We start from the raw sequence: 23,447 nt of genomic DNA, 5'->3' as shown, positions 1-23,447 counted from the left end.
GGAAGGCGGGAGCGCTCCTGAAAACTTGATCTTTTGCCGTTTGCTCTCCTGTTCATTTACGAGTAATGCGGAAGAAAAAGAAAATGACCCTAAAAAAGCTCGATGCCTGGATCACTCACTTTCGACAAGGTCTCCTTCTTTAGGGTGAAGGTGACGTTGGCGCAGCTGCTGTCCTGGTAGGACGAGCTGGGGTGGCATTTGACGGGAGGCTGGGGAAAGTTGGGGCGCCAACACTCTCCGTCATCGATGCACGGCTTCACAAAGCAGTGGCCTTCCTTGAGAGGGATGCAGCTCTGACCTGGAGGACACCCGCCTCGGCCTTTGGCACCAAGCTTGCAGGACTTGGGGCCACACCACATCTGCACAGAAAAACATGGCGGTTGACCGTCTAAATGCTTAATAAACTTCACAGCAGAAAGGGAACGCAGGGTTAAATCAGTCAAATGTGGGCGAACATTATATCCCAACATTTCCATGATACATTTTACAGACATTGATTATCTCCTGAAGATAAACCACATGTTTGTGTTTGTTGCAAAAAGGGATTACAAGTTTAATTCTGGGTTAAAATCCCTTAATAACTATGAAATACATTTTTACAGGCATTTCTTGCCTCTAAAGGAAGAACCACATGTCTATCATTGTTAAAATTTTGATTCAAAATTGGCATTTTTCCAGCAGAAAGGGACTGCATTTTGATCTGTAATTTAACTCAGTAACGAGACTGGCGCCAAGAATTACGGACAAAACAAACTCCCGTTCGGAGAAAGTACAAGAAACGTCAGGTTATGTTCAAAACAGTAGCCTGGAGTATTTTGTACAGTTCCAGATCACTTCCATCCCCATGAGCTGTACCATTAATGTGCTTTTGTTGACTTGGTGGTTAGATGAGCACGATAAAGCTACCTTAAGTTGCTCCTGTAAAAATTACACAATCCTCGATTAATTCAGTCCGACTGTGGGAGTTTCTGCATTTGGCACCTGACATCCATTTATAATAGTGCCATTGTGCTTCGTTTCAAAGCAAACTGTATCATCCCTATATAGAATTTGACACTCCCAAACCAGCTCCACCCTGAAGCACAGAATGTTGTGGCCCAACTTGGCCCTACCTACAACCGAGAACAACACACACCCACGAGCGCAACCCTTGGAATCACTAACCACTTTCTTCACAGCCTCTCTCATTGGTAAACAGAGGCATCAGGCGTCTCACAACAGAGCTGGATCTTCTGCAGCCAGGGTTGGCTCAGACGTACCTTTGTGCACGCAACTTTCCCATTGGAGCAGTGGCAAGTGTTGCAGTCGTCTTCCCACGTGGCTCCATCATGGGTCACATGTCCATTAACGGCGCAATGCTTTCTCGTCTCTGCATTGAGATAAATGTTGGCGTTAGGAATGTATGCATGTATTTAACGTGCTTATTTTGCGTTTTTGTGAGACGTACCTTCTTGGCAGTGGAGTCCAGTTCTGTCTGTTGGACACAGGCAACGGTAGCCATTGATCTCGTCCACGCAGGTGGAGCCCGAGGCGCACGGAGAGGACTGGCACTCATTGATATCTGTTCGAGAGAAGAGGCCAGGGGAAAAAAAAACATAATGTTTGTTTATGGAATAAAGAGCACAGCCAGACAATTCAAATAGTGGGTTAAGCAAATCAGCACACAAATCTAATTCCGTGGCTACGTCCGCTGAGATCACACGTCAACTCAACCGTGCTAGACACAAAAAAAATAAAACGAGCTTTAAATCAACCCTGGTCAGTTTTTTTTTCCCCACCCCTTGCAGCTCTTATAAGTTGGCAGAGTCATTAGCAGGTATGCAGGAGCTAAAGGCTGGACTTAGCAGAACAAAGGGTTTGCAATGGGAAAGAATGTGGCCATCTGAAAGCCTTTAAGAGGGAAAACAATCTGTGTAATCAGTGTCAGAGAGCATGGCTGATTAGCTGCTGGCTTGCTAAGCTGGTTTACCCCAGGGACGGCAGCACGGCCCAGTGGAGTGACACCAAAATGGTCCGGCCTGGCTTCAAGCCCAACGCTCAGAGATAATTGGCCGACTAGACCTTCCATTTAGAAGTGACTGATCGTCCCACAGGTCTGACTGGCATTGGGCTGAAAACGGGCATCAGGAAGGAGCTGGAGGCGGGGTAATACTCACTGATCCGACAATCCGGACCGGCGAAGCCCGGGGCGCACTCACAGCGGTACCAGTTGTCGCCGTCAACGCAGGTCCCGCTGTTGTAGCTGCAGACACAGAAATAAAACAATGTGTTTTCCGTACTGCTAATTTTACACAGATTGATTTAAAGTAGTCTCTCAAAGCTGTAATTTTAAATTGTACAAGAGTGTTAGGAACTCAGACAAAGCTCTAAAACATGTTTGTTAGAATCAGAGCCGCACGTGGGAGTACACAAAAACAGGGTTAGCCGATTGCATCCCAGGAATGAAAGAGGGAGGGAGGGTGTTTGCCCGGTTCTCAGGCGAGAGAAAAGCATGCAGGTGAGGAGCGACTTGTTTACATCTGTTGAAATCTACAGGAAATGTTTAGCTTCCACTTACCATGGGTGGGGACTGCAGTCGTTGGTATCTGAAGAAACAACAGAAGAAAGGGAGGGAAGAGGCAGAAAGAAAAAAAAAAAAAAAAAGTAGTGAGTGTTTTGTTTTTCCTTCCTCGCTCATGTAGGAGTGTTCGCTGCAGAGGACGGCAAAGAGCACGTCTGAGCTTGCGGGTGCGGAGGCGCGATGGGCCGCCCGGGCCCGGACTCAAGTCTGCCCCCTCCGACATGGACATACACCTCCACACCCAGAATCCCACCCCTGCGTGTAATCATTACGAGAGGAATTCATGTTTTGGAGAACACGCGTTCTGGGCAGGAATCCCAGGAAAGTTAGGGGAAATATTGCAGGGCTGTAGAACAAGCAGACATGTCACTGTTTGGACAGGAATGCAACAACAAGAGCGGGGAGAAACATCTGTCTCCACTTTCCTCGGCCCCTTTCTCCCTCCATCCATTCTCTCATGGCCGGCTGCACCCAGCGGAGTTAAAGGCCCAGCATTCAATGAAGGAATGCATGTCGCCCGCCGCCTTTCATGCCAGTGTTTAAGGCTAACATCTTATATTTCAGCCGTTTTGGTCAAACTGAAAATATTGTGCACAATTTCATGCAAAATCGCCATACGTCATGTAATTTTAGCTCAAAATCTGTAAAATTCACAGAGGTGGAGACATTTTTTTTAAAGGCTAAGGTCGATTATTTGTGGTCGCCATCTTGAAATCAAAGTTTTAACCACGTCTGCACATAAAATGCAATTCGACTTACTCTGAGTGCACGTGGGACCCTCCCAGCCTTCCTTACAGACGCAGGTGAATGACTCCCCCTTCACCACGCAGGTGCCTCCGTTCTCACACGGGTTGGGAAGGCAGCTTGAGTTTTTGGCTGAGAAAGTGAAAAAACAAAACAAAAAAACATGAGCGCCGTTGGTGCAATCAGAGATTTTAGGGCAGATATCTGTCAGCACTTTGAGAAGAAGAAAAAAAACAAAAATGAGCAGGGAGGTGAGATGAGAGCGCCGACAGAACCCAGGGATAAAAAAAAAAAAAAAAAAAACGTTCATGGACTCTGCAGATCGCATAAATATCCGAAACAAGATCGAGCTTGTTAAGAAGAAAGAAAAAAACTGTTTGGGTAAATGAGCATAAAAGTGAAACATTAAACCGAAACTGCCGCGACAGCATAACTTACCGATGTTGCACGTCGTCCCCTCCCACCCCGGGGAGCACTTGCACTGGAATGTGTCACCCTCATCATGGCAGGTGCCTCCATTGTTGCACGTGGCTTCATCACACTGACTTTCACCTGAGGGGGTGGAGGGTTCCGAGAAAAAAAAATAAAAATAAAAAAATCTTAGGGTTTCTAAGGTAATAGATAATTAAATACAGCTATAAGTGCATACCATGAGCCTGCACGAACAGACTACATGGGTGTGGAAAAAAAAAAAAAAAAGAAAGAAAAGGAGGCGGCTCCTACGCGAGTGGCAGGTTTTTCCCTTCCAGCCGTTTTTGCAGTCGCAGAAGAAATCAGACACCAGGTCTCGACATGTCCCTCCATTATGACAGGGGTTGGTGCTGCAGTCATCGATGTCTGGAAACATTAGATGGGAGAGTGATTTACTGCGAGGGCGGCGTATCAAACGCGTGATCCAATAAACATTTTTTGGGTTGTTGAGACACGGGTCGAACAGCGATTTTGGGGAAGTGCGGGCTTGTTTTGAGGTCGCGGGAGCGGCGTCACTCACTGATCTCGCAGTTGTCTCCCTCCCAGCCGTCGCCGCAGATGCACTGGTACACGCTGACTTTATCGATGCAGGTGCCTCCGTTGCGGCAGGGGTTGCTCTCGCAGTCATTGATGTCTGAAACGTAAGTGAGGCGCAAGATCAGTACTCCTGCGGGGAGACGCGTGACGCGTCGCGATCGGGTTCGAGGCGAGTTTGGTCTTACTCTCGTGGCAGTAGGTGCCCCTGAAGCCCTCCTGGCACTCGCAGCTGAACTGACCGCCGGCTTGACTCCGGCAGCGGCCGTGAGGTCCGCACACATTTGACGAAATGTAGCGCTCTCCTCCTGGCGTGCTGTTGGACGCCACGGCGACAGTGCAGCTGTCAATCACTGAAGAAAGGGGAGCCACACGACCGAATTAAAACCTTTTTTTTTTGGTTCCAAATCAAAACACTCAGAAATCTTTGAAGTGTGCCCAAAATTCCAACATAAATTTGTTTGTTTTGATGAAAAGAGAACTAAGATAAAAAGAAATGTTAAAGCTTATGGTTTGAATCATGCTTCTATTATGTCTGAGAAATTCTGTCAGATTCTGTCTACGTGGGACGTGCTGCTAGCAAATGTCAGAGCCCGATCAAAATGCATGTTTTGGAGCATGCTTTGCACGTTTCATTTCAAAAGGTGCACAATGAGATACAGGAGAAAAGTTCTTGATTAAGACAGTAATACAGGAGGCTTCAACGCATTAAATGAGCCGTTCCTTTATTACTGCCACTCAGAAGAGTGAGAAAAGATTCAGGGAAAGAAGCCATTTTTTCCAGATCAGATAAGATGGATGTGTGTGTGGGGCTATGACAGGAGCAACAGCGATAAGCTGTTATGCTTTCATAACCAATTCCGAGTGATCTTTCTCCCTGTGCAGCGAAATCCCCTTCTTTTCCCCTGTCTGATCAGGTTAGGCCAACTGGGCGAATTTGCTTCGCTGTAATTGCTTAATTCTTGCCAAGAGCAGAGAGAATCTTGCTGTCTGGTATCTGACTCCGCGGTTGGTCCGCTCACTCAATTATGTGCGCACAGACACAGAAAAATGCGCACGCTCATCGAGGGGGAAGAGAAGAGGTGGCCCACCAAAGATACGAACACACACGGCGCCGTCGGGCTTTTGCCAAACTTTCAGTGGATTCCGAGGAGTGGAGAGTCGTTGGAAAAGCTCCGCGCTCGAGGAGAGCCGGAGCGGTGGGGGGCGGGCATTCATCAAACCTGCTCACTTTGGCCAAGGAGCTAACGTTAAGTATTACCCTCGTGAGAAATGTGGGCAAAGTGTTCAGTGTTTAACTACAGCACGCAAACAGATCGCCTTTCAGAGGCCCAGAACCGGGGAGATTTACCTTTACACGTGGTGGTGCGGCAGTGGTCTTTAAGGTGGGAGCAGTTTTTGCCCTCGTAGTCCTCCGGGCAGGCGCAGTAGTAGTCCGTGGCCCGGTTGAAGCACGGCGCTCCGTTCTGACACGGGTTGGGCGAGCAGTAATCGATATCCAGCTGGGGGAGGAAAGGTGTTCGACAGAGAAAGTTGAAACTCGAAAGCTGACATAGTTTCTGCAACAGAAAACAAAGCAAAACCCCACAGCATCCTCCTTACAGGCCGTGCCAGGAAACAACAACACACACACAGTGCTAGGAGGAGGGGGAAAAACAAGGAAAAGACATAGGAGCCGTCCTCTGAGTCAGAGGAATGTATCCCGCTGCACCCAGGAGCAGCTTCAACAAAGAACTCTTTTTTTTTTTTTTTTTTTTTTAAATGGAGGGCTGTGGGTGCAACAGCCATTTGATAGGGTGGGGTAGGAAAGGTTTGCATCGAGCGCAAAGAAGCAGCATCCACACCGGGCTTCAAATGGTAAAATAAAAACAGCCAGGAGGATGATCTGATGGGTGCTTAACGGAGTCCGGTCTCACCTGGCACAGGTTTCCCGAAAAGCCGGTCGGACACAGGCACTGGAAGCCATTCACTTCGTCCTGACAGCGGCCGTCGTTCAGACACGGCGAGCTTGCGCACTCGTCGACGTCCCTCTCGCACTGCTCGCCGGCAAATCCGGGGAGGCACATGCAGCGGTAGCCATTCACCAAGTCCTGGAAGAGACAAACCGGGGGGGGGGGGGTTAAAGTCTCGTCATTGTTGAAGGGATGTCCTGTCAGGTCAGTCGTGGAGCAGAGTACGGTCTTCATTCAGGCTAGGCTAACGGCCAACCATACCACAGCCATGCTGATGAACTGACAGATAATAATAAACCTCTACATTTGTTTAGTTTGTTGCCTTTTTTACAGCCGAACATTTCTGCATGAATGTGTGCCAAGCACGGAGCTTTATGAGCCGATGGTGCAGAGGCTGCAGGACGTCGGGAGCGACTCGACACGGCGTTCGGTTTACCCAACTCCCAGCGGACTGATGCATCCAGCGGCCTCAGGTGTTTTCTCAACGGAACAAGAACGACCTGAACAAACAAACGGTGCCGTGCAAAACCGTAAAGGTTTATAAACAGACCCTTGTCTGACTAGCCTAACCGTAATGAAGACCTGTCACGGCTGTAAGGTCCCAACTGCGGGCGTAACGAGATCTCCCAGGACTAAAACGTCACAAGAATTCTCACCGAATCGTAGCCCGTCTCACGAACCCCGACTCGTAACTTTATCTGGTGAAATTCGATCCGAGGAGGTCGTCACCACTTTTAAACGATAAGGTCAGGGACTGAGACCGCGCGGTCTAAGCCTCTGCAGCTACGTGCTGAGAGGAAGAGTCTGTCACACATGTATTTAAAACAGAACAGACTCATTGTCAAGCTCACACGTCGATTTGTTGCCAATTAGTTGAATTCCTGGCAACAAATTATTGAGTTGAACTATTTTACAGAACATCACTTCAAAAATGACCAGACTATCCCTTTAACCTAATGCAGCCGTGTATTTATTTTAGTGTTTGGATGGGTGGAGTCCAAACAATAACCGTCAAACCAGAGAAGCAAATTAAGGACAACAGAGGGTGGAGGAGGGAGGGAGGGTGGGTGGTAATATTACAACCCTGGGTTTATTTCAACACTTTTTCCCCGGCGACACAATAACGGTTTTTGGAAACTCAATCTCGTGCACCGGAGAAACCTGCGTTTTCTTTCTCGAGAAACCCCCGCAAACTCTCTCCTCTTCGGGTTTGATATCAGAGAAATTCCACAACATTTCAGCTGCTGGTTTGGAGAGAAGGTTTCACAGCAGCTATTTATGTAACCTCTGTAAAAACGTCTCTGGCGTTGAGTGGGGAGGAAAAGAAAAGAAAAAAAAACTGCAATAAATTAAACAAAGCAGCGATAAAAGCTCTACGGTTTCTTACCTTGCATGTCCCCCCATTCTGGCACTGGTCCTTGCAGTCATTTATATCTGTACAGTGGCAGAAAAAACAGAAAAACTCCAAGGATTAATTAACTAAACAGTCTGTCTTTGAAAAACAAGTCTTCGCTTTGTGTTTCTCATGCTTGGGGCCTTTTGAAAACATTGTTGGGGAGCTGGAGGACGCGGCGCGAGAGTCGGGATAATGTGGCAGCGAAATAAGTGCAAAACAGAGTATTGAGCAATCCGGTCGACTGCCAAGTGAAACTGGAGCTGGGATTGTTCTAATCACCACAGCCTCAGCCACACACGGTCTTATAATTATCCAGCAGACAAATTTACACTGCAGGGAAAGGCTACAACTGGCTCGCTGTGATTTAACATGGACTGACTGAATGGAAATTTTAAAAAAAGGCAGGAACTGGACATGTGTTCTGCTCCACAGCTGCGGCTTTCAACTCACTGATCTCACAGTTCTGCCCCGACCAACCAGGGAAGCATTCGCAGAAGTATCCGCCAATCAGGTTGCGGCAGGAGTTGGCGTTGACGCAGGGCTTGCTGTCGCATTCGTTGGCGTCTGGAAGCGGAAGAGACAAGGGGGTTAGAGGCGTTCGCACGGGCAGCCGACAGCCGTGTGGGAACTCGGTACCTCACCTATCAGACACGTCTTCCCCATCCACTGGGAGGGACAGTGACACTTGTAGCCGTTCACCAGATCCTGGCAGGTGCCCCCGTGGTTGCAGGGGTTCGAGGAGCAGTCGTCAATGTCTGAGGAAGAGGAACGGTAAATCCGATTAATCGTTAAAGGCCTCGTGTGTTTTCACAACAGTTTTAAACTATGATCATCTGAGTCATGCAACATGCATCATGTAATATCGCATGAGTCATTAGCACATGGAGTACGTGTTGTGAGTGGCCGTCCATTTTTAGCTCAATATCTGTAAACTTAGCCGTTTTTTTTTGGATAATCTGCCAACTGAGAGAGAAACCCTTCGGTGGTCGGGCGGCAATGATATATTTTTCTTGTCGGTTGGTGCAGATGACTTGGACTCTTACTGATGGTGCAGGAGGGGCCGCTCCATCCCGCCGCACACTGACACTCGTAACCTTGGCTGGTTTCAGAGCAGCTCCCTCCGTTGGAGCACGGATTGGAGAGGCAGGCATGTTCCGCTGAAAACGGGAAGGTCACAAAACATAAGGTTTGGTTTTGTTTAAATTACGACAAATGCTTTTGTTTTATATGCTCCGTTTCCATCACACACCCAGGGTTTGACTCCTTTCCTCACCCACTGACCACACATCCTCCCTGCTCCGACAGACTATCTCACTCTCATTACCCGCCTTGATGGAGCGCACCACCAGGAAATCGTCTTTCATGCTATGTTGACCCGTGCAACGCACCGTGACTCAACCCCCCCCCCCGCCATTCTCCTGAAAGGCGGCAGATGATGAGAGAGCGGCGGGAAGAGGGGCATTGTGGGCGGGTTAAGGATGAGTGGGTCCCAAATGAATCAGAAATGAATGATTCGCTCAAGGAATAATCAGGCAGTTAAGGGTGATCGGTGGACGGTTCTGGTATGCAGGGGGTGGTGGGGGGCACTGAAGCCCGAGGCCTCTGTGCTACAATAACCCGACGTACCCCCCTCCCCTGGTCAATGGACCTCCTGTTACAAAAAGGACCCGGTTTCCTGACATCCCCGCAGTTAAGCTGTCAGCACCTTGCGAGGTTCAGTTTTAATGAGGAAGAAGCCATCATCTCTGCGGTTAAGTGTTCGCAGCAGCTGAAGGTTGGCATCACACCCATCTGGCTCATAAAGGAGCACACACACACAAAAAGAAAAAAAGATGGCCGGCCGCTGAACATCAAGCTGGTGGATTACCTGACGTGGGGGGGCCCACTTACGCTCAAGTGGAAACAGATTATTGCGAGTTACCACCTCCTCTGATTACAAACTCAAGGCACCTCTGACCTTTTGTCTGCAAGCTCAGTGAGCCCAGAACCTTCCTACTGATTGGAAAAGCCCTTAATTATTGAAGGAATGCATTTTGGCCGCTGCCTTTAAAGACAGATTTTAAGACTTAAGATCATCTTATGTTGAGAAATGTATAAGTCTATGACTGTCAGCGACACCAAATCTTTGCAGAATATCTGTAAAACCGACCGGGTTATAGCTATTTCTGTGCTTGTTACGTTCAGTTGGCAGTGGTCTTGAATGGAACAGACTTTAAAAGTAGTGGATGTGCATCCAATAATTGTTTTCTGCAAGTTTCATCAAAATTCGCCCGGTGGTTCATGAGATATTTCGCCCACAGACACGGACCAAAACATCACTGTCTGCAGCGAGCAATAAATATATAAAAAAGGCAGCCTTTACAGACTCTTTGAGCTGATTAACAGACACAAAAATGTGAAAACTTGGGAGTCCTTTGATGAGTTAGCGGCCGTCAGACTCACCTCTCTCACAGGTCATTCCAGAATAACCCTCAGCACAGATGCACTGATACTTGTCGGGTCCCGCGTTGATGCACGTCCCTCCGTTCAGGCATGGCTGGTGAGTGCCGCAGTAGTTCAGGTCTGGAAAAATAAGAGGGACGGGTGGGGAGCTTTAGTTTGTGCATGACACAGGTGTGACCGCAGCTGAAATAAGGGAAAGGAAAAAAAAAAACGAACCTTTATTGCAAAGATTGCCGCCCCAGTTGAGGTCACACAGGCACTGCCACGGCTCCGTGCAGGTGCCGTGAACGCAGCCGGGGTGGAGGATGCACTTGTCGCAGTACTGGCCCTGCCAGCCGTACAGACAGCTGTAACACACACACGCAGAACGCCACGCCGTTAAACAGAACTCAGAACAATCAGGGGGAATAACGACTACAACAGCAATCCAAAAAAAAAGTCGAGAGTTTGTGTAAAAGGCAACTGAAAACAAAAGATGTGCAGATCTCAAATCCATATTTTATTCACAATGGAACATAATAAACACATCAAATGTTAAACGAATAAAAAGGTTACCTTTTAGGGAAAAATTAGGTAATTTTGACTTTGACAGGAAATAAAAAAAGCAGACTGTTGAAGAAGAACCGGAGGAACTCCAGCAGCTGGAGCTGTTTAACTTCGTCCCATCGGGAATAAAATATGGCTTTATGAAATTTGCAAATCATTGCATTGTTTTTATTTACATTTCACACAACATGCCAACATTTTTTTTGGAATTGAGGTTTGTTTTTTTAAAATAACGAGGCCTGATAATCCCCCACCCCCCGTGGCATCTGAAAAAAAAAAAAAAAATCCTAATATCTTAATCTTCCACCCATTTTCAGATTCCTTCTCGAGCGATATGGCAGTAATCTAAACCTAATGAACTACACGAGAACACACGCAGCCCAGAGCTGCACAAACAAACAAAGAGGCAGTATTCTTGTTCACACAACTGGGCTGAATCTTTTAAAGACCACAAATGAATTTTAAGCAGCAGCGCGTTTATACAAGAGCTTTTTAACAATGCCCGGGCACAAGGAAACGAGTATTTAGCATTTCAAACAGGAGAAAAAAAGCCCAGAAACACTAAATTACAGTTCCAATGGGACCTTTAGCGTGGCTGACATTAGCATGCGACCAGACGCTCCCTTTAACGGCGCAGGGCCCGCGGCTTGGCAGAGGAGCCTTCAGCCGTCTCAGCTGCTCATCCCGGTTCCCATGAGTCAGCTCGGCCCGAAACAGCCTGCTGACCACTCAGATGTTCAGGTCCACAACCACGCTGATACTTCCGCCCTTCCCCCCCATGATTGGCTGATTGATTCTCACCCCTTCCAGTCGTTTCCTACATGGATCGTTGTCACTCTGCTAGCAACTAGAAAGGGTCGAGTGTTTCCCTGAAAACAAGGAAAGCGACGCAGCAAAGCCAGTCACAGAGAGGCTGCCCTCGCCTGCAGCCAGGGTTGCTATGTACGGCTGTTGTTAAACACACGCCAGCAGCCCAGCGGTGGGAAACGGCTCGCTGACTACAATAGCAGAAGAGCTTTAAATACAACCACACCTGTCAGGAGACTACAGCGACTCAACCTCTTGTTTCAGCAGTGGCCACACAAGCTCCTACAAGAAATCTGATGAAGTCGAAAAACTCTGGGGAAAAACAACAAAAGCTGCAGTTTCAAAAAGAACAAACATGATCATCCCTGCGCTTGATTTACGGCCAAATCAGACAACTAAGAAAGCAGCCACAGCCTGAAACTGTGGGATGAGTTGGACAGAGCGGGGGTCCTCCTCCAGGTGGAGGAGGAGGAGGAGATAGAACTTAACGGCACACAATGCCCAAGTTCTGATACCCATCTGCGCCGGGTTTTTTCCCCTCTGGCTGTGAGCAGAAACAGCATTAAGGAAGCCATTAGCTACACAAACAATACACTTAAAAAGGGGGCTCATCCGAACGCTACACGTGATCTGACTGATAACGCTCGCCACGTCAGAGGGTTGGTTTCATTTCCAGCATCGAGCTGTGGCGCTGGAGTCGGGCAGGAACTGAACTCACAAGCCCTGCAACCATGTTGGACGAAACTAACAGAAACTGCCAACAGACGGATGAACAGAACAGAGTGGCAGCGGGCACTTACTTGCATTCACCTGGCTCCTTACACGATCCGTGCTCAGCGCTGCAGCCTTGCCGACAAATAGCTGGAAGAAGAATAAGATCCCTTTTACTGCGAAGTAACCAGACTCTAATTTAGCGTGCACACAGTAATTACAGCAGTAAATATGCTTTATGTCTTTGACATTTCTGTCTGCATAAATAAATGCAGCTGCTGAGAAGCATGGTTACCCAACATTAACATTTCTAATTAAAACCTAACTACTGTCGAGGCTAGTTTATTCGTTTTCTAAAGCCACGATTCAGATCATTTAAAGACGGATTCTGTAAAAAAGGTTAAGAGCAATTATCTTACCTGCTGCGGATGGCTCTTTGAACGACCTCAGGTTAGAGAAATAGTTTAATTCTGGCTGTATTTACGAGTTAACAGCTAGTATGAGCAGGACCAAGAGCATGTGGAAGCAGCTCCAATCAAGGATTTCATGGTTTTTGTGGACAGTCAGTCCTGGTCCTCAAGGGCTACTATCCTGCATGTTTTAGTCGTCTTTCTGCACCTTTTTTAGAATGGACGTGTGCTTAAAAGGTCTCAGAACTTCGGGACATGCTCAAGAGGTAAATCAACAAGTACGCAGGGGTGCAGAGGGTGCTGCAGAACCCCCTGATGGATGCTCAATAACACAGTTCCCACAGATTTGTAATTCAACCACTGAATCAGGTGTGTCGGAGCACGATTGGTCATTTATATAGAGTTTTATGGTTATTTCCGAGTGCAAATAGCTACAGCAGCAGCTAGCTGTAGCATTCCCGGTGCAGCCTGGGAAGCTTACGAGCAACAAGGTTTAGACTTGAGCCGTTTTTAAAATGACAGCAGCCCAGTTTGGTCTCGGTCCTGCTCAGACTAGCCATTACCTCATCACCGAGGTCATTCGAGAAGCCATCTACAACAGGTAAGACATTACCTGCTCATAAACTTTCCAGAGAACACCACTTCAGATAATCTGATCCATCCCATGGGGGGTAGGAGAGTAAAAAAAAAAAAAAAAGATGCAATCAGAGCTCAGAAACTTAATGCTATTCATGCAACAGACGGTGCATCAGCATGAATCACAGGTTAAAGTCTGGCTGGATGGCAAACACTAATCCATCTGTCTGAAATCATCAGAATTTCCACTGAAGCAGAGCTCACCTGTGTTGCAGTCAGGTCCAGACCAGCCCTCCAGGCAGGTTTTATTCCCGTTGTAGTCACACGTGTAATGCCCAAAGAACTCGTCCCGAGGCCGACAGAACTTGTTGCAGCCGAAGCCGTAGTAGTGCTCATTGCAAGTGACCCGGATCTGGTACTCGAACTGGGCGCTGCGGCCGTTGCAGTTCAGCTTCTGCCAGGTCGGACTGGGGTTGATCATGCCCGAGTGAAGGGATTTCTCTATCAGCTTCCCATCAGCACCTAAAACATCCATCAAGACATTTTTGCTCGGATAAGCTGGCGTTCTCCACATGTTCGAGAGAATGGCGGAGTGACGCATCCTGCAGCCTGGCTTCTGGGTGCTATAGGAACCCATAAACACCTCAAACATTCTCACACAAATTGCAGAAGATCTCAGAGATTGCAGATTATATGTAATTAAGGCAACTATGTGTGCTAGAAAGGAGGACGGGAACAGAGCAGAAGGAGGAAACGCAAAAAATGGAAAAGGATGCCTTTAATGAGCACTTTAACTGCTTTTTTTCTCACGCTCCCTGTCCAGCTCGCCCTGGTTGGTTTCTGATCCAAAGCTTTACAGCTCCGGGATAATACTGGTCTCTGATGCTGCTCTCTGCATCTGCTCAGGCGAGGACAGAACCACAGTCGCCATAAATTACAGCGTGAGGACACCGCTGCCTCAGTCGCTGCTGGGAGGCCTGCCAGCACAGCACTGGGACTTCTTTCTCCAAACTTTATGTGCAGTTTTAGTCACCAGAATTAAAACGGATTAAAGTTTGACACCCTAGAAGCATCTCTCTACATGCACACGTGTTTTAATTGTAAAAGAGAAAAAAAAAGAAGCAAAGTAAACACAGACTTAGACCCAGAAGTCTTTCTAGTCAAACATGGAGGTTAAACTGTGTCAAAACTGGCCTCGCACAAGAGCAAACACTCAAACTGAGCAAACACATTCAGCCCGATTTCCAGTCACCGCGCCGGCTCCTTAACAAGCCCCGCATATCAGCGGCGCTCGCTACCCGATGTCTAAATCTTTCACCTGGGAGAGAATGAAAAAAAAAACCCGTCAGCCATTATTTACCGAGGCTCAGACGAGCAGAGGTGGCTGACCGCGAGGCGAGTCGCTCCTCTGTGTCGTATGATGCAACGCAGCGTAGAGGAGGAGGGGGAGAGGGGGGGGGGCTGTTATTTATTTACAGCGTTCTGGTCTGCGTGTGTATGTGGGCTGTGGGTCGTGGCACAGCTCTGAGAATCGCACGGCCCGGTAACATTTCGCAGCAGTTCGGGACCCGGAGCTCGGCCGTGTGGCATTTCTCTACCGGCCGCCGGCCCGCGGTGCGAGGAGTAGCAGGACCGTGCTACCTGCCGCCTGACCTGGAGCTACACATAAATCAGACAGACGCTATGAAGCCTGAGCCGATTCTTAAAATACGCCAAATTCACGAGGCAGTGAGTGGTTCCCAAAGTCGGGGTCAGGACCCCAACGTGGGCCATGAAACAACAACTGGGGGTCCGTAAATCACCTCCAGATATCAACTTGCATTTTGAAACAATTACTTATGGCATATTTTTATTAAAACAGTTGCCAAGCTTAAGAAAAAAAAAGGTTACAGAGGCTGTTAACACTCTTTGTGTTGCTGTTAGCAAAGTTTGGAGATTGAACCACAGCTATAAGCCTCCAAAAAGAAAGTTTTCTAAAAATTCTTGTGCGTGCAAAAAGAAAAAAAAATGCTTTAAAGTTGGGTTACAACACATGAAACTGGCAGAGATGTCGGAGCACAGAGAGGCTAAAACAACGCCGAGCAAACATTCTGGGGGCTTTTCACACCAGCGGCCTAATAGTTCTCCGAGGAGCGGCAAATACAGCAGAACCGACCGAAGCCCCCGTGGAACTCCAACAGACATAAACAAGCATCGGGACGAGGCCCTGCCCTCATCTGGGATCACCACGCCGTCTCCGCGCTGACCACCAACCAGCAGGAATCCCGACTGCAGCCAGAACTGAGATTTCAGATTCAGTGTCACGTTACGTCTTCTCACATTCGGTAGAAAAAAGACAGTAGTTCACAAAGTTCTCCGCCGCCAACGCTCCGAGCTCACCTGTGCCAGGAGGGAGGCCCAGGCTGCACGTTCGATGCTTCACGCCTTGGTGACAGAGACGGCGTGACCCCGACCCCGACCCTCAGCCGAATAAAAAACATTTTTTATAAGACTCCTGTTCTCTACCTCTAGCTTCCTAAAACAAAAAACTCTGCCCTGACAGTGACCTGTCAGCAAACTTTAAATAGAAACACACATGGACCTCAAAGGAGAGGGACATGGGGGCTTCAGGGAGAATAAACTTCCTTTCCTGACCTTCAACGTAACATCTCCCTGGCGTCACTTCCAGGAAGAAGGAGACGGAAAGCGAGAGGACAGGACGGAGACGCCGAATGGTAAAAATATACTCACCGCTCGTTTCGTTGTCGAAGTCCCAGGCCTCTATGATCAAAGTGTAGGACCTCTGAGGGAGAAACGAGAGACATACGAGAAATGTTAGTCTCTCATCTCCGTGTCAAAGCTTCACAAGGGAACTTCACTAACGATTAAAAGAAACGTGTTTTTAAAAAATGATTCCACAAGAACCACAAAACGGCAAACAGCAAGAGGTTCACTAAAGGGAAACACATAAAAAGGTCCAGTATTTTGTTTATTAGACCTGAATTAAAATCAAGTTAAAAAGGGCAAATCTGAAAAATGTTGTTTTCTAATGGGGTGAAGAAGAAAACATTCATATAAATTATTAAAAATAAAAAAATATATCAATTAGTAAAAGTTATCTATGTAAGGAAGCCAGCATTGAATTTTCATTTTGTCACAGTCTCCAATCCGGAGCAGCACGTTGGTGACAGTGGAAAGGAATGACTCCCTTTTAACAGGAAGAAACCCCCACCAGAACCAGAACCGGGCTCAGGACGGGCGGCCATCTGCCTCGACCGGCTGAGGTTAGAGCGGACAGGAAGGAGGCGAGGACAGACGAAGAATGGCTGGTCCAGGTGGAGTTTCTAAAGATTTACGAGCAATTCTAAATCATACAGCAGCAGCTGAGATGAAGTTAAGATGCTTTGTCTGGTTTTTAAACAATCTGACTCTTGTGCTTTCATAATTAGTGATGTTTTTATGACAGAAAAACTGATTGAGCTCAGAGTTCCTTCAGCAACTAAAAAGGCAGACGTGTGATCAGCGGTTGATCTGGATGCCTGAACTACCCAAAAACTACAGCGCTGACCTTCTAATAAAAACTCCAATAAGTCAAAACAACTGTAGGTACACAGAAACAGATACTTCATCCATGCAGAGCCAAACTCCTGTCTTCATATTAGCCGCTGCAACCTCGCTTTTCAGAAACGGTTTTTCCACATGTTTATAAAAATGTGGCGAGGGAAGCTGAGCGGACGGGTTCCAGCATTGTGTGAGAACAAAGCTCCGTTCTGGTCAGTTCTGATGCGAATTTATGAAGAATTGTGACAAGAGCTGCATAAAAAAGGACAACGCTGAGGGCACTAAAACAAAAAAACAAGAAGTCCATGTATCAGACTGGGAGCTGAGAGCCTGTCTAGATTTCAGCCCCCCTAAAAAAACGCTTTGTCTGGTTCGGGGTCTGTAGTGATCACACCGATATCGGCTTACACGCTCACCCTGCCCTGACGTCTGCAAGCGCGCAGAGAAGCGAGAGAAAGTGGAATCCGCTCGTTGCGCTCGCAGCTTAAAAGGCATTTTAAAAATGTTCGCAGTGCCACCGAAGCCCTCGCTGCGGCGATGACTTCATGGTAAACAAACCTGCTCCGAGGAAACCCCCCCTGCTCCTTTTCCCAACGAGAGAAAAGAGCCATGACTCACTCCTGAAACCTTCATTTATTTATTTTTTGGGGGCTTCACCTTGCTTTCTCAGGCATTCGACTTTCCATCTTACCAGGAGACGTTTGTCTGATCCGCTGCCAGGATTTCGCTCCAATTAGGACCGTCATCCAGAAACGCAGACTTTCACAACTTCAAGTTGAGTCTGTTGTAATGTTACATTTAATCATCTACTAAGTCGCCTCAACCTACAGCTAGTTATTCTCGCAGTAAGAACTGAGAGGCGGCTGGCTTCTCTTTAGGCATTAAGTGGTATCAGGTTAAAGCTTTGGTGTTCTTCGCCGCCGCCGCCCCCGCGTCCAACACTTGACACAGCTGCAGGAGAGCTTCAGCGTTTCGGCGTGCTCGCCATTAGAGGATTATGTTTCAAGCCCAAACAACAGAACTCAAACGCATCGCCCCGCTGGAACCAGCATGCTTTAAAGGAATGCATATCACCCGCCAAAGTTTTAAACAAATACCCTGCTCAGTTTTGTTAGCGCTCAAAGATTATGTGGAGGACTCCCGGCTGCTACCGCACCACATTTTAGCTCAATATCTGTAAAGATAACAGACTCAAAGCCATTTTTTTGTTAGTCAAGGTCCATCAGCTGTGGCAGCCATCTTTAATTGCATTGACACGAAAAGTAAATCAACTGTAGATGTACGTGAAATAAGAGTTTTGTTAAAATACGAGGTTTTGGGGATGACTTTCAGCTACTACCAAAACAAATTTTAGCTCAATATCCGTAAAACTGACTGAACGAAAATGTTTGTGTTGTTTAAAGTTGATTAGCTGTGGCAGCCATGTTGAATTAGTCGTAGATGACAGCTCAGTGGATTCTTTCAGTTTCATTAATTAAACCGTGTTCACCGGTTCCTGGGATGTTTTTGCTAACAGACGGACAAACAAACACAAACCCTGGGAATTACACAATCACCCTCCTTTTATAAAGACAGGAGATAAACAGAAATTAAACGCATGACTTCTGAGATCTGTCCAAGTCGGCGATGACTAACAGAAATAACTCCCACACATGTGAGAACAGTGACCTCATCCTAAAAAACAGGAACTGAAATACAAAAAAAAAAAATTCCTGACCTCACGAGGCCCTTCTTTATTTTATTATTTTATTACTTTTTTTTTTTTTTTAACGTGAGCAGCCTGTCAGTGATCCGTCCAATCTGTACATTTTGTTTTTGATTTGTGAAAACCTTTTTTTTTTTTTACCTGCGGTCACACCGTGAACAGCGGTGGATCCCTGCCAACTGGAAACATCAACAGACCCGGTTCACCTGCTGCGTCACCACTGCCGGGACACAAGCCTCTCACACGGTGGCAAAACTGTTAAGTTGTGGTACACTGAAAGATGATCGACCGATTATTTCATCCTGTTAAACCTGAGTGTTTTCAGGGCGGATCGGGCCTTAATACCTGACAGGCACCTCTCCAAAAACACACCCATCTGTTGCACGACTTGGACTTGCCTTGACACGGAGGCCGTTGCAGCACCAGCAGTGCTTCAGACTCCAGCGTTAGATGCATTAAAATCTGATCGACTCATGTGTTTCGTGTCTAATATGTTCCATTTCTGACAGAATACCCGCTCAAAGAGAGAGAGAGATATCGCCTGACTCCTCGTTCACTAACACTCCATAACTCCTTTGCGCTTATCAGCTCGTCTTGCCACTGCCAGGTTCACTTTTCCCAGGCTCCCAGCTGACTCACTGCTTCTCTTTGAACTACAAAGAACACACTCCCTTTCTCTCTGACACACACACACACACCCAAGTGCAGTAAGTGTGGCCATATGTCTTCTTATCTTTCCTGGCCAAGCAGACACTGTCCAACAGACAACCAACACAAGCGATAAAGATCCTTCCAGTTCAAATCGCACTCACTTGCCAAAGAACACTACTGAATCCTCTCAGAAGGGAAATTTTCCTCACACACACACACATACACACACACACCTCCTGCCCTACAGTGAAATAGAGCCATCTGATGTACTTTTACTAGGAAATATAACAAAAAACGGAGAGCAAAGTCTCATGGAATAACAAGCAGGAGCTAAAGGTTGAAAAGAAGTCAAGGCTCGTGGTGGGTCCACAGATTGTTTTTTTTCTTGGGGTGGCAAAGGAGCAAGGTGGGTTTTAGTCAGAGAAGTTTACTTTTTGATCATGCATTCAGGTTATTTGTCTATGCAAATGAATTACACAAATTGCATAAAAACAAGACAAGGGCGATTTGTCAGCAACTTAATTTTGTTCCCAGATTCAATAACGACTCACAATCAGCTGCTTTTTTTTTCCCCCTCAAACATTTGCATTCACGCACACACACAGTACTGAATTTCATTTTAACATCATTTTCAAAATCTGTTTTCTTTCCCAAAACATTTGTGTTGCATTGGAGATCAAACAACCTCAATAAAAGGAGGTACATTGTGTCTAATCGGGTGTAGAAACCGGATCAAACATAAAAACTTAATTCTGTTCGAGGGCCGACCTCGGTCAGCAGTTTTTGAAAAAGGGATAAATAAATTTGACAGAATTTTACGATAACAGTTTTTTTGAGATGTGGAAACTCTCTCTCTCCCTCTCTAAACTGGTGGGTTAGGATGGAGACTTTCAGCACTGCACAAAACTATCTTAACTAGCCTACAAATCGGGTGGAAACTGGGGTGCCCAGATATGTTTACAGTAGCAGCTGCCACTCCGAGCCACCCCCTAGAACCGCCACTGGTCGAGGCTCGGCAGATTACACTGATCCAGGCTTTCAGATGGCAAAAAATATGCAAACAGCCAAGTCAAAATGACGTTGAGGATCAGTGGCGACCTCACCGACGACTGGAACTGCCAAGCATTGAAACTTTTACACGATCCAGTCCGAGCTCAGCCGTGAAAATCAGCTCCCATGATCATCGCTGAAGCCACCGCATCGTACAAGAAAAACATAAAGGTTTATGTCAGCCAAGGATTAACCGGCATCTCACCCAACGCAAGAATGTCACCTTCTTCCAACTAAAACAAGCAAACATGTTTCTCCCAAGACAAAACGAGATCCAAACACAAACCTGGGGAGGGGAATGAAAGTTTGTGCTTAACTAAACAAGCAGCAATCGGCCTTTCGTAAGGGTCAATCGCCATTAAAAGGGAAACAAAATCAAAGTGGTTCCCCCAGTTAAATGTCTTTTAAATGCATGCCATGCTTCTGTGCCGCTCAAAAACACGCCTGATAGGCGCTGGAGCGTCACAGGCATTGAACTGCATGAACCACAACATTAAAAAAAATAAAAAAAAGACAGGGTGAGGTATACAGAGAAAACATTTCTTTCTCCTTCTCTTTCACTGGAGTGATCTGCATTTAACTGCCACATCAGAGCCGAGTACATAAAACACACATGTCATTATTCCCACAGCAGCCAGCGGCAATTATCCCCAAGGCTGAGCTGACTATTGTTCCCTGACACACCTGATTGGTGTTTGTAGACTGCTCCGACTTGTCAACAAAATCAATCAAACGGTTATTAACATGCCCCAGGTCTGGGAGACACGACAGCCCTATGCATTAAGGGAAGGAGGAACCAGAATTATGTCGTTTGGTTTTAATTGGATAAGAAAATGATGGTGATAAAAAAAAACAATCTTCAGATGAAAGAAACTGATTATTAAAACCATTTGGGAAGGTTGGATCTAAAACGGTTAGCTTGATTGGATGAAACAAAACAAAACAAAAAAAAATGATTTTCCAGGTGGGCAAATACGCTGAGGTGGTCAAAGAGGAAAGGTCACCGCCTGCCTGAGAACTTCATCATTGCTGAGTCTACGACAACTGCTTCCTGTTGCTTTACAGCTGCACCGCCTCCATTATGCTCCATAATCCTCACTGTAGTCACCGACGGCACGCCATTGTCCCCGCTTGATACGGCTGTGAGGTCCAGTGGAGCCGGGCCATCGCTCCTCTGTGGAATAAAAGCCCCAAGCAGACACAGAGTTTCCACACAAGTCTCCAAAAACGCCGGCCGGCTCGTGTCGAAGCGACCCGGCCAGTTCGGCTGGACGTTTGGCTCTTGCCCCTACCTGATCTGAGGACGTGTGCAGCCTCATTAAGTGCAGCGGTTACCGTGGGTGGCGAGGTTAAAGCGCTGAAATGCCTGGGGTCCAACAGAGCGTGACTTAAACAAAGCTCTTGGCCTGGACAAGAGGCCAACTTCATGCAGCTCACAAGAGAGGATGAAGGGAAACAGAGGAGGAGGAGGGGGCTTCGTGAACTCTGAGTCCCCAACAACCCAATTGCACCACACTGCCATCTGTCCACAGCAGCCAATCAACTGATGAAAAGGACAAAGAGTGATATCATACCTAACCTGACAATTGTTAATGTGCACTGAAGTAAAGCACTTGAAGTGAAGGATGAGAGAATCTGGGCTTAGAAGTCCAGGCTTTCCAAAAGGGTTTTTTTTTGTTCAACAACTTGAAGTCTGGAGCAGAAAATACTCAAAGAGAAGTTTTCAAACTTAACATGGGACCAATTTTTTTTGTCAGTCTCAGCCCTTACAGGTGAAAAACAGAAACGTTTGTTGTTTAGATGGAGAGAAAAAAAGGCGAATGGCACCAGCTTCTAAATGAAATCAGCCAACAAAGAGCTTTCTTTCACTGGAAGATCTTAAAAACAAAAAAACTAAACGAGCTGTTCTGCCTCCCAGGTAAAAAACCCAAATACATGATGGGAAATCACACCACTGCTCGGTTGTTTCTGTGAGCCAAGAAACACCCGGCGTGCACAATGCTCCAGATCACAAAACTTAGATGAAGATTGAGGTAAAAATAGCCTTGATGTAATTGGACACACACATGCCAGCAGCCTTTCAGCTATCAGGCACAGTGGAGGAGTTTGTGAGCCAAGCTGTGGGGCCAGTCAGTCTGTGCAGTCCTGGCTTTTTTTTTTTCTTTTACTTTTTTGGTTTTTGTGCTACATGGAAACATGCAGGAGCGTGGCAAATCACCTTTCTCACTTAATAAACTCCTACTCCCTTCCTTGCCAGGCCCGATTATTTACCCTAAAATGAAGATCTGACACTCAGAGAAGCCAGAAAACTGTTTCAGACACAGTGGAGTTGCTGCACTGTGCAACATGACCAACAGCCAAGGAGGCAGAAAGGAGGGCGGATCTGCGCAGGTAAAACCCAACCAAAGCTTTCCCTCCAGCTGTTACATTAACTTTTTTGTGTATCCAATCTTGGTTAAAGGAACTGATTAAGTTCGGTTGAATCTGTCCCCCTGGAACAGCCTGGGTGGCGAAAAATACCCGCACCTGGTAAATTAGCGCTCATAATGAGGAAACCAAGGGGGACCAAAACTTTCTTTTTTTTTTAAGGTGACTGACCGGCAGTAATTGCACATAACTGCCCTGCAAACAGACCCTTGTTTTCACTCACCGGCCAGGCAAAGTTGAAGGGCAAAACTATCCTGGATTTGTCGTTCCTGACCGAGCTCCTGAAAGAAAACGTATTCCCTCCGAGGACGGGCGTAGATCCCATTCCGAAGCTGCAGGGCCCCGCGGCCGAGACCCTGGCCTGGTATTCCTTCAGGCAAACTTTAAAAAACGTATCGCACTCGTCCCGTGCGCACTTCTCGTCCGCGCCGCTCCGCGCGCCGTCGCAACACGCGCCGCTCTGCAGCTCCCCGTTGGCGTTGTGCATCGATAAGACCTGCAGCTCGAATTGTCCCGATCCGTCCGACACCTGCGGGGGAAGAGAGAGCGAGAGAAGAAGAAGTTTTCAGCTCGGCGCAGAAACAACCGCCTGAACCGCGTGACCTCTCCACATACCTTCACGAGAGCGCAGAAGAGGAGGAAAAGGGCAGCGGCCGCCGCGCTCCGTCTCAAAATCATCGCCCCCGGACTGCTGTTGCCACTCGCTTTGCACTAAAAGTCCGGCCGACACACGGCACCAGAGCTGCCCTCTGGTTTAAACATGCAGGACTTGGGTCAGCGGATAAAGCCGAATGCTCTCCCTCCCCCCTGAACAGCGCTTATTTGTCAGCCGACAGCCTCCACTTGTTGCAGGAGAAAGTTTTATGCAGGAGCCATGCGGCGGCAGAGCAGAGCAGAGCGCACGGACTGACTGGGTGTCTGAGAG

General features: G+C 47.2%; 1 protein-coding gene across 1 annotated transcript in view; it reads right to left on the bottom strand.

Annotated features, from left to right (window-relative positions):
- Positions 1-23,447, bottom strand: part of jag1b (jagged canonical Notch ligand 1b) — a 26,520-nt gene extending 3,073 nt beyond the window's left edge. The window contains exons 1-23 of the mRNA XM_017436687.3: positions 23,138-23,447; positions 22,746-23,051; positions 15,880-15,931; positions 13,414-13,671; positions 12,253-12,313; positions 10,316-10,446; positions 10,100-10,219; positions 8,701-8,814; positions 8,299-8,412; positions 8,108-8,221; positions 7,649-7,695; positions 6,226-6,399; positions 5,661-5,811; positions 4,498-4,662; positions 4,296-4,409; positions 4,028-4,141; positions 3,743-3,856; positions 3,320-3,436; positions 2,558-2,585; positions 2,157-2,242; positions 1,448-1,561; positions 1,260-1,369; positions 120-359 (exon numbers count right to left, since the gene is read on the bottom strand). Of these exons, the coding sequence (XP_017292176.1) occupies positions 120-359; positions 1,260-1,369; positions 1,448-1,561; positions 2,157-2,242; positions 2,558-2,585; positions 3,320-3,436; positions 3,743-3,856; positions 4,028-4,141; positions 4,296-4,409; positions 4,498-4,662; positions 5,661-5,811; positions 6,226-6,399; positions 7,649-7,695; positions 8,108-8,221; positions 8,299-8,412; positions 8,701-8,814; positions 10,100-10,219; positions 10,316-10,446; positions 12,253-12,313; positions 13,414-13,671; positions 15,880-15,931; positions 22,746-23,051; positions 23,138-23,200 (2,907 nt within the window). The 5' untranslated portion in view covers positions 23,201-23,447. The remainder of the gene's footprint in view (positions 1-119; positions 360-1,259; positions 1,370-1,447; positions 1,562-2,156; positions 2,243-2,557; positions 2,586-3,319; positions 3,437-3,742; positions 3,857-4,027; positions 4,142-4,295; positions 4,410-4,497; positions 4,663-5,660; positions 5,812-6,225; positions 6,400-7,648; positions 7,696-8,107; positions 8,222-8,298; positions 8,413-8,700; positions 8,815-10,099; positions 10,220-10,315; positions 10,447-12,252; positions 12,314-13,413; positions 13,672-15,879; positions 15,932-22,745; positions 23,052-23,137) is intronic.

The sequence above is a fragment of the Kryptolebias marmoratus genome, linkage group LG22 (assembly GCF_001649575.2).
Source record: "Kryptolebias marmoratus isolate JLee-2015 linkage group LG22, ASM164957v2, whole genome shotgun sequence".
NCBI classification, from domain to species: Eukaryota; Metazoa; Chordata; class Actinopteri; order Cyprinodontiformes; family Rivulidae; genus Kryptolebias; species Kryptolebias marmoratus.
The sequence above is the reverse complement of the archived record's forward strand: the minus strand, read 5'-3'. Positions and strand labels throughout refer to the sequence as shown.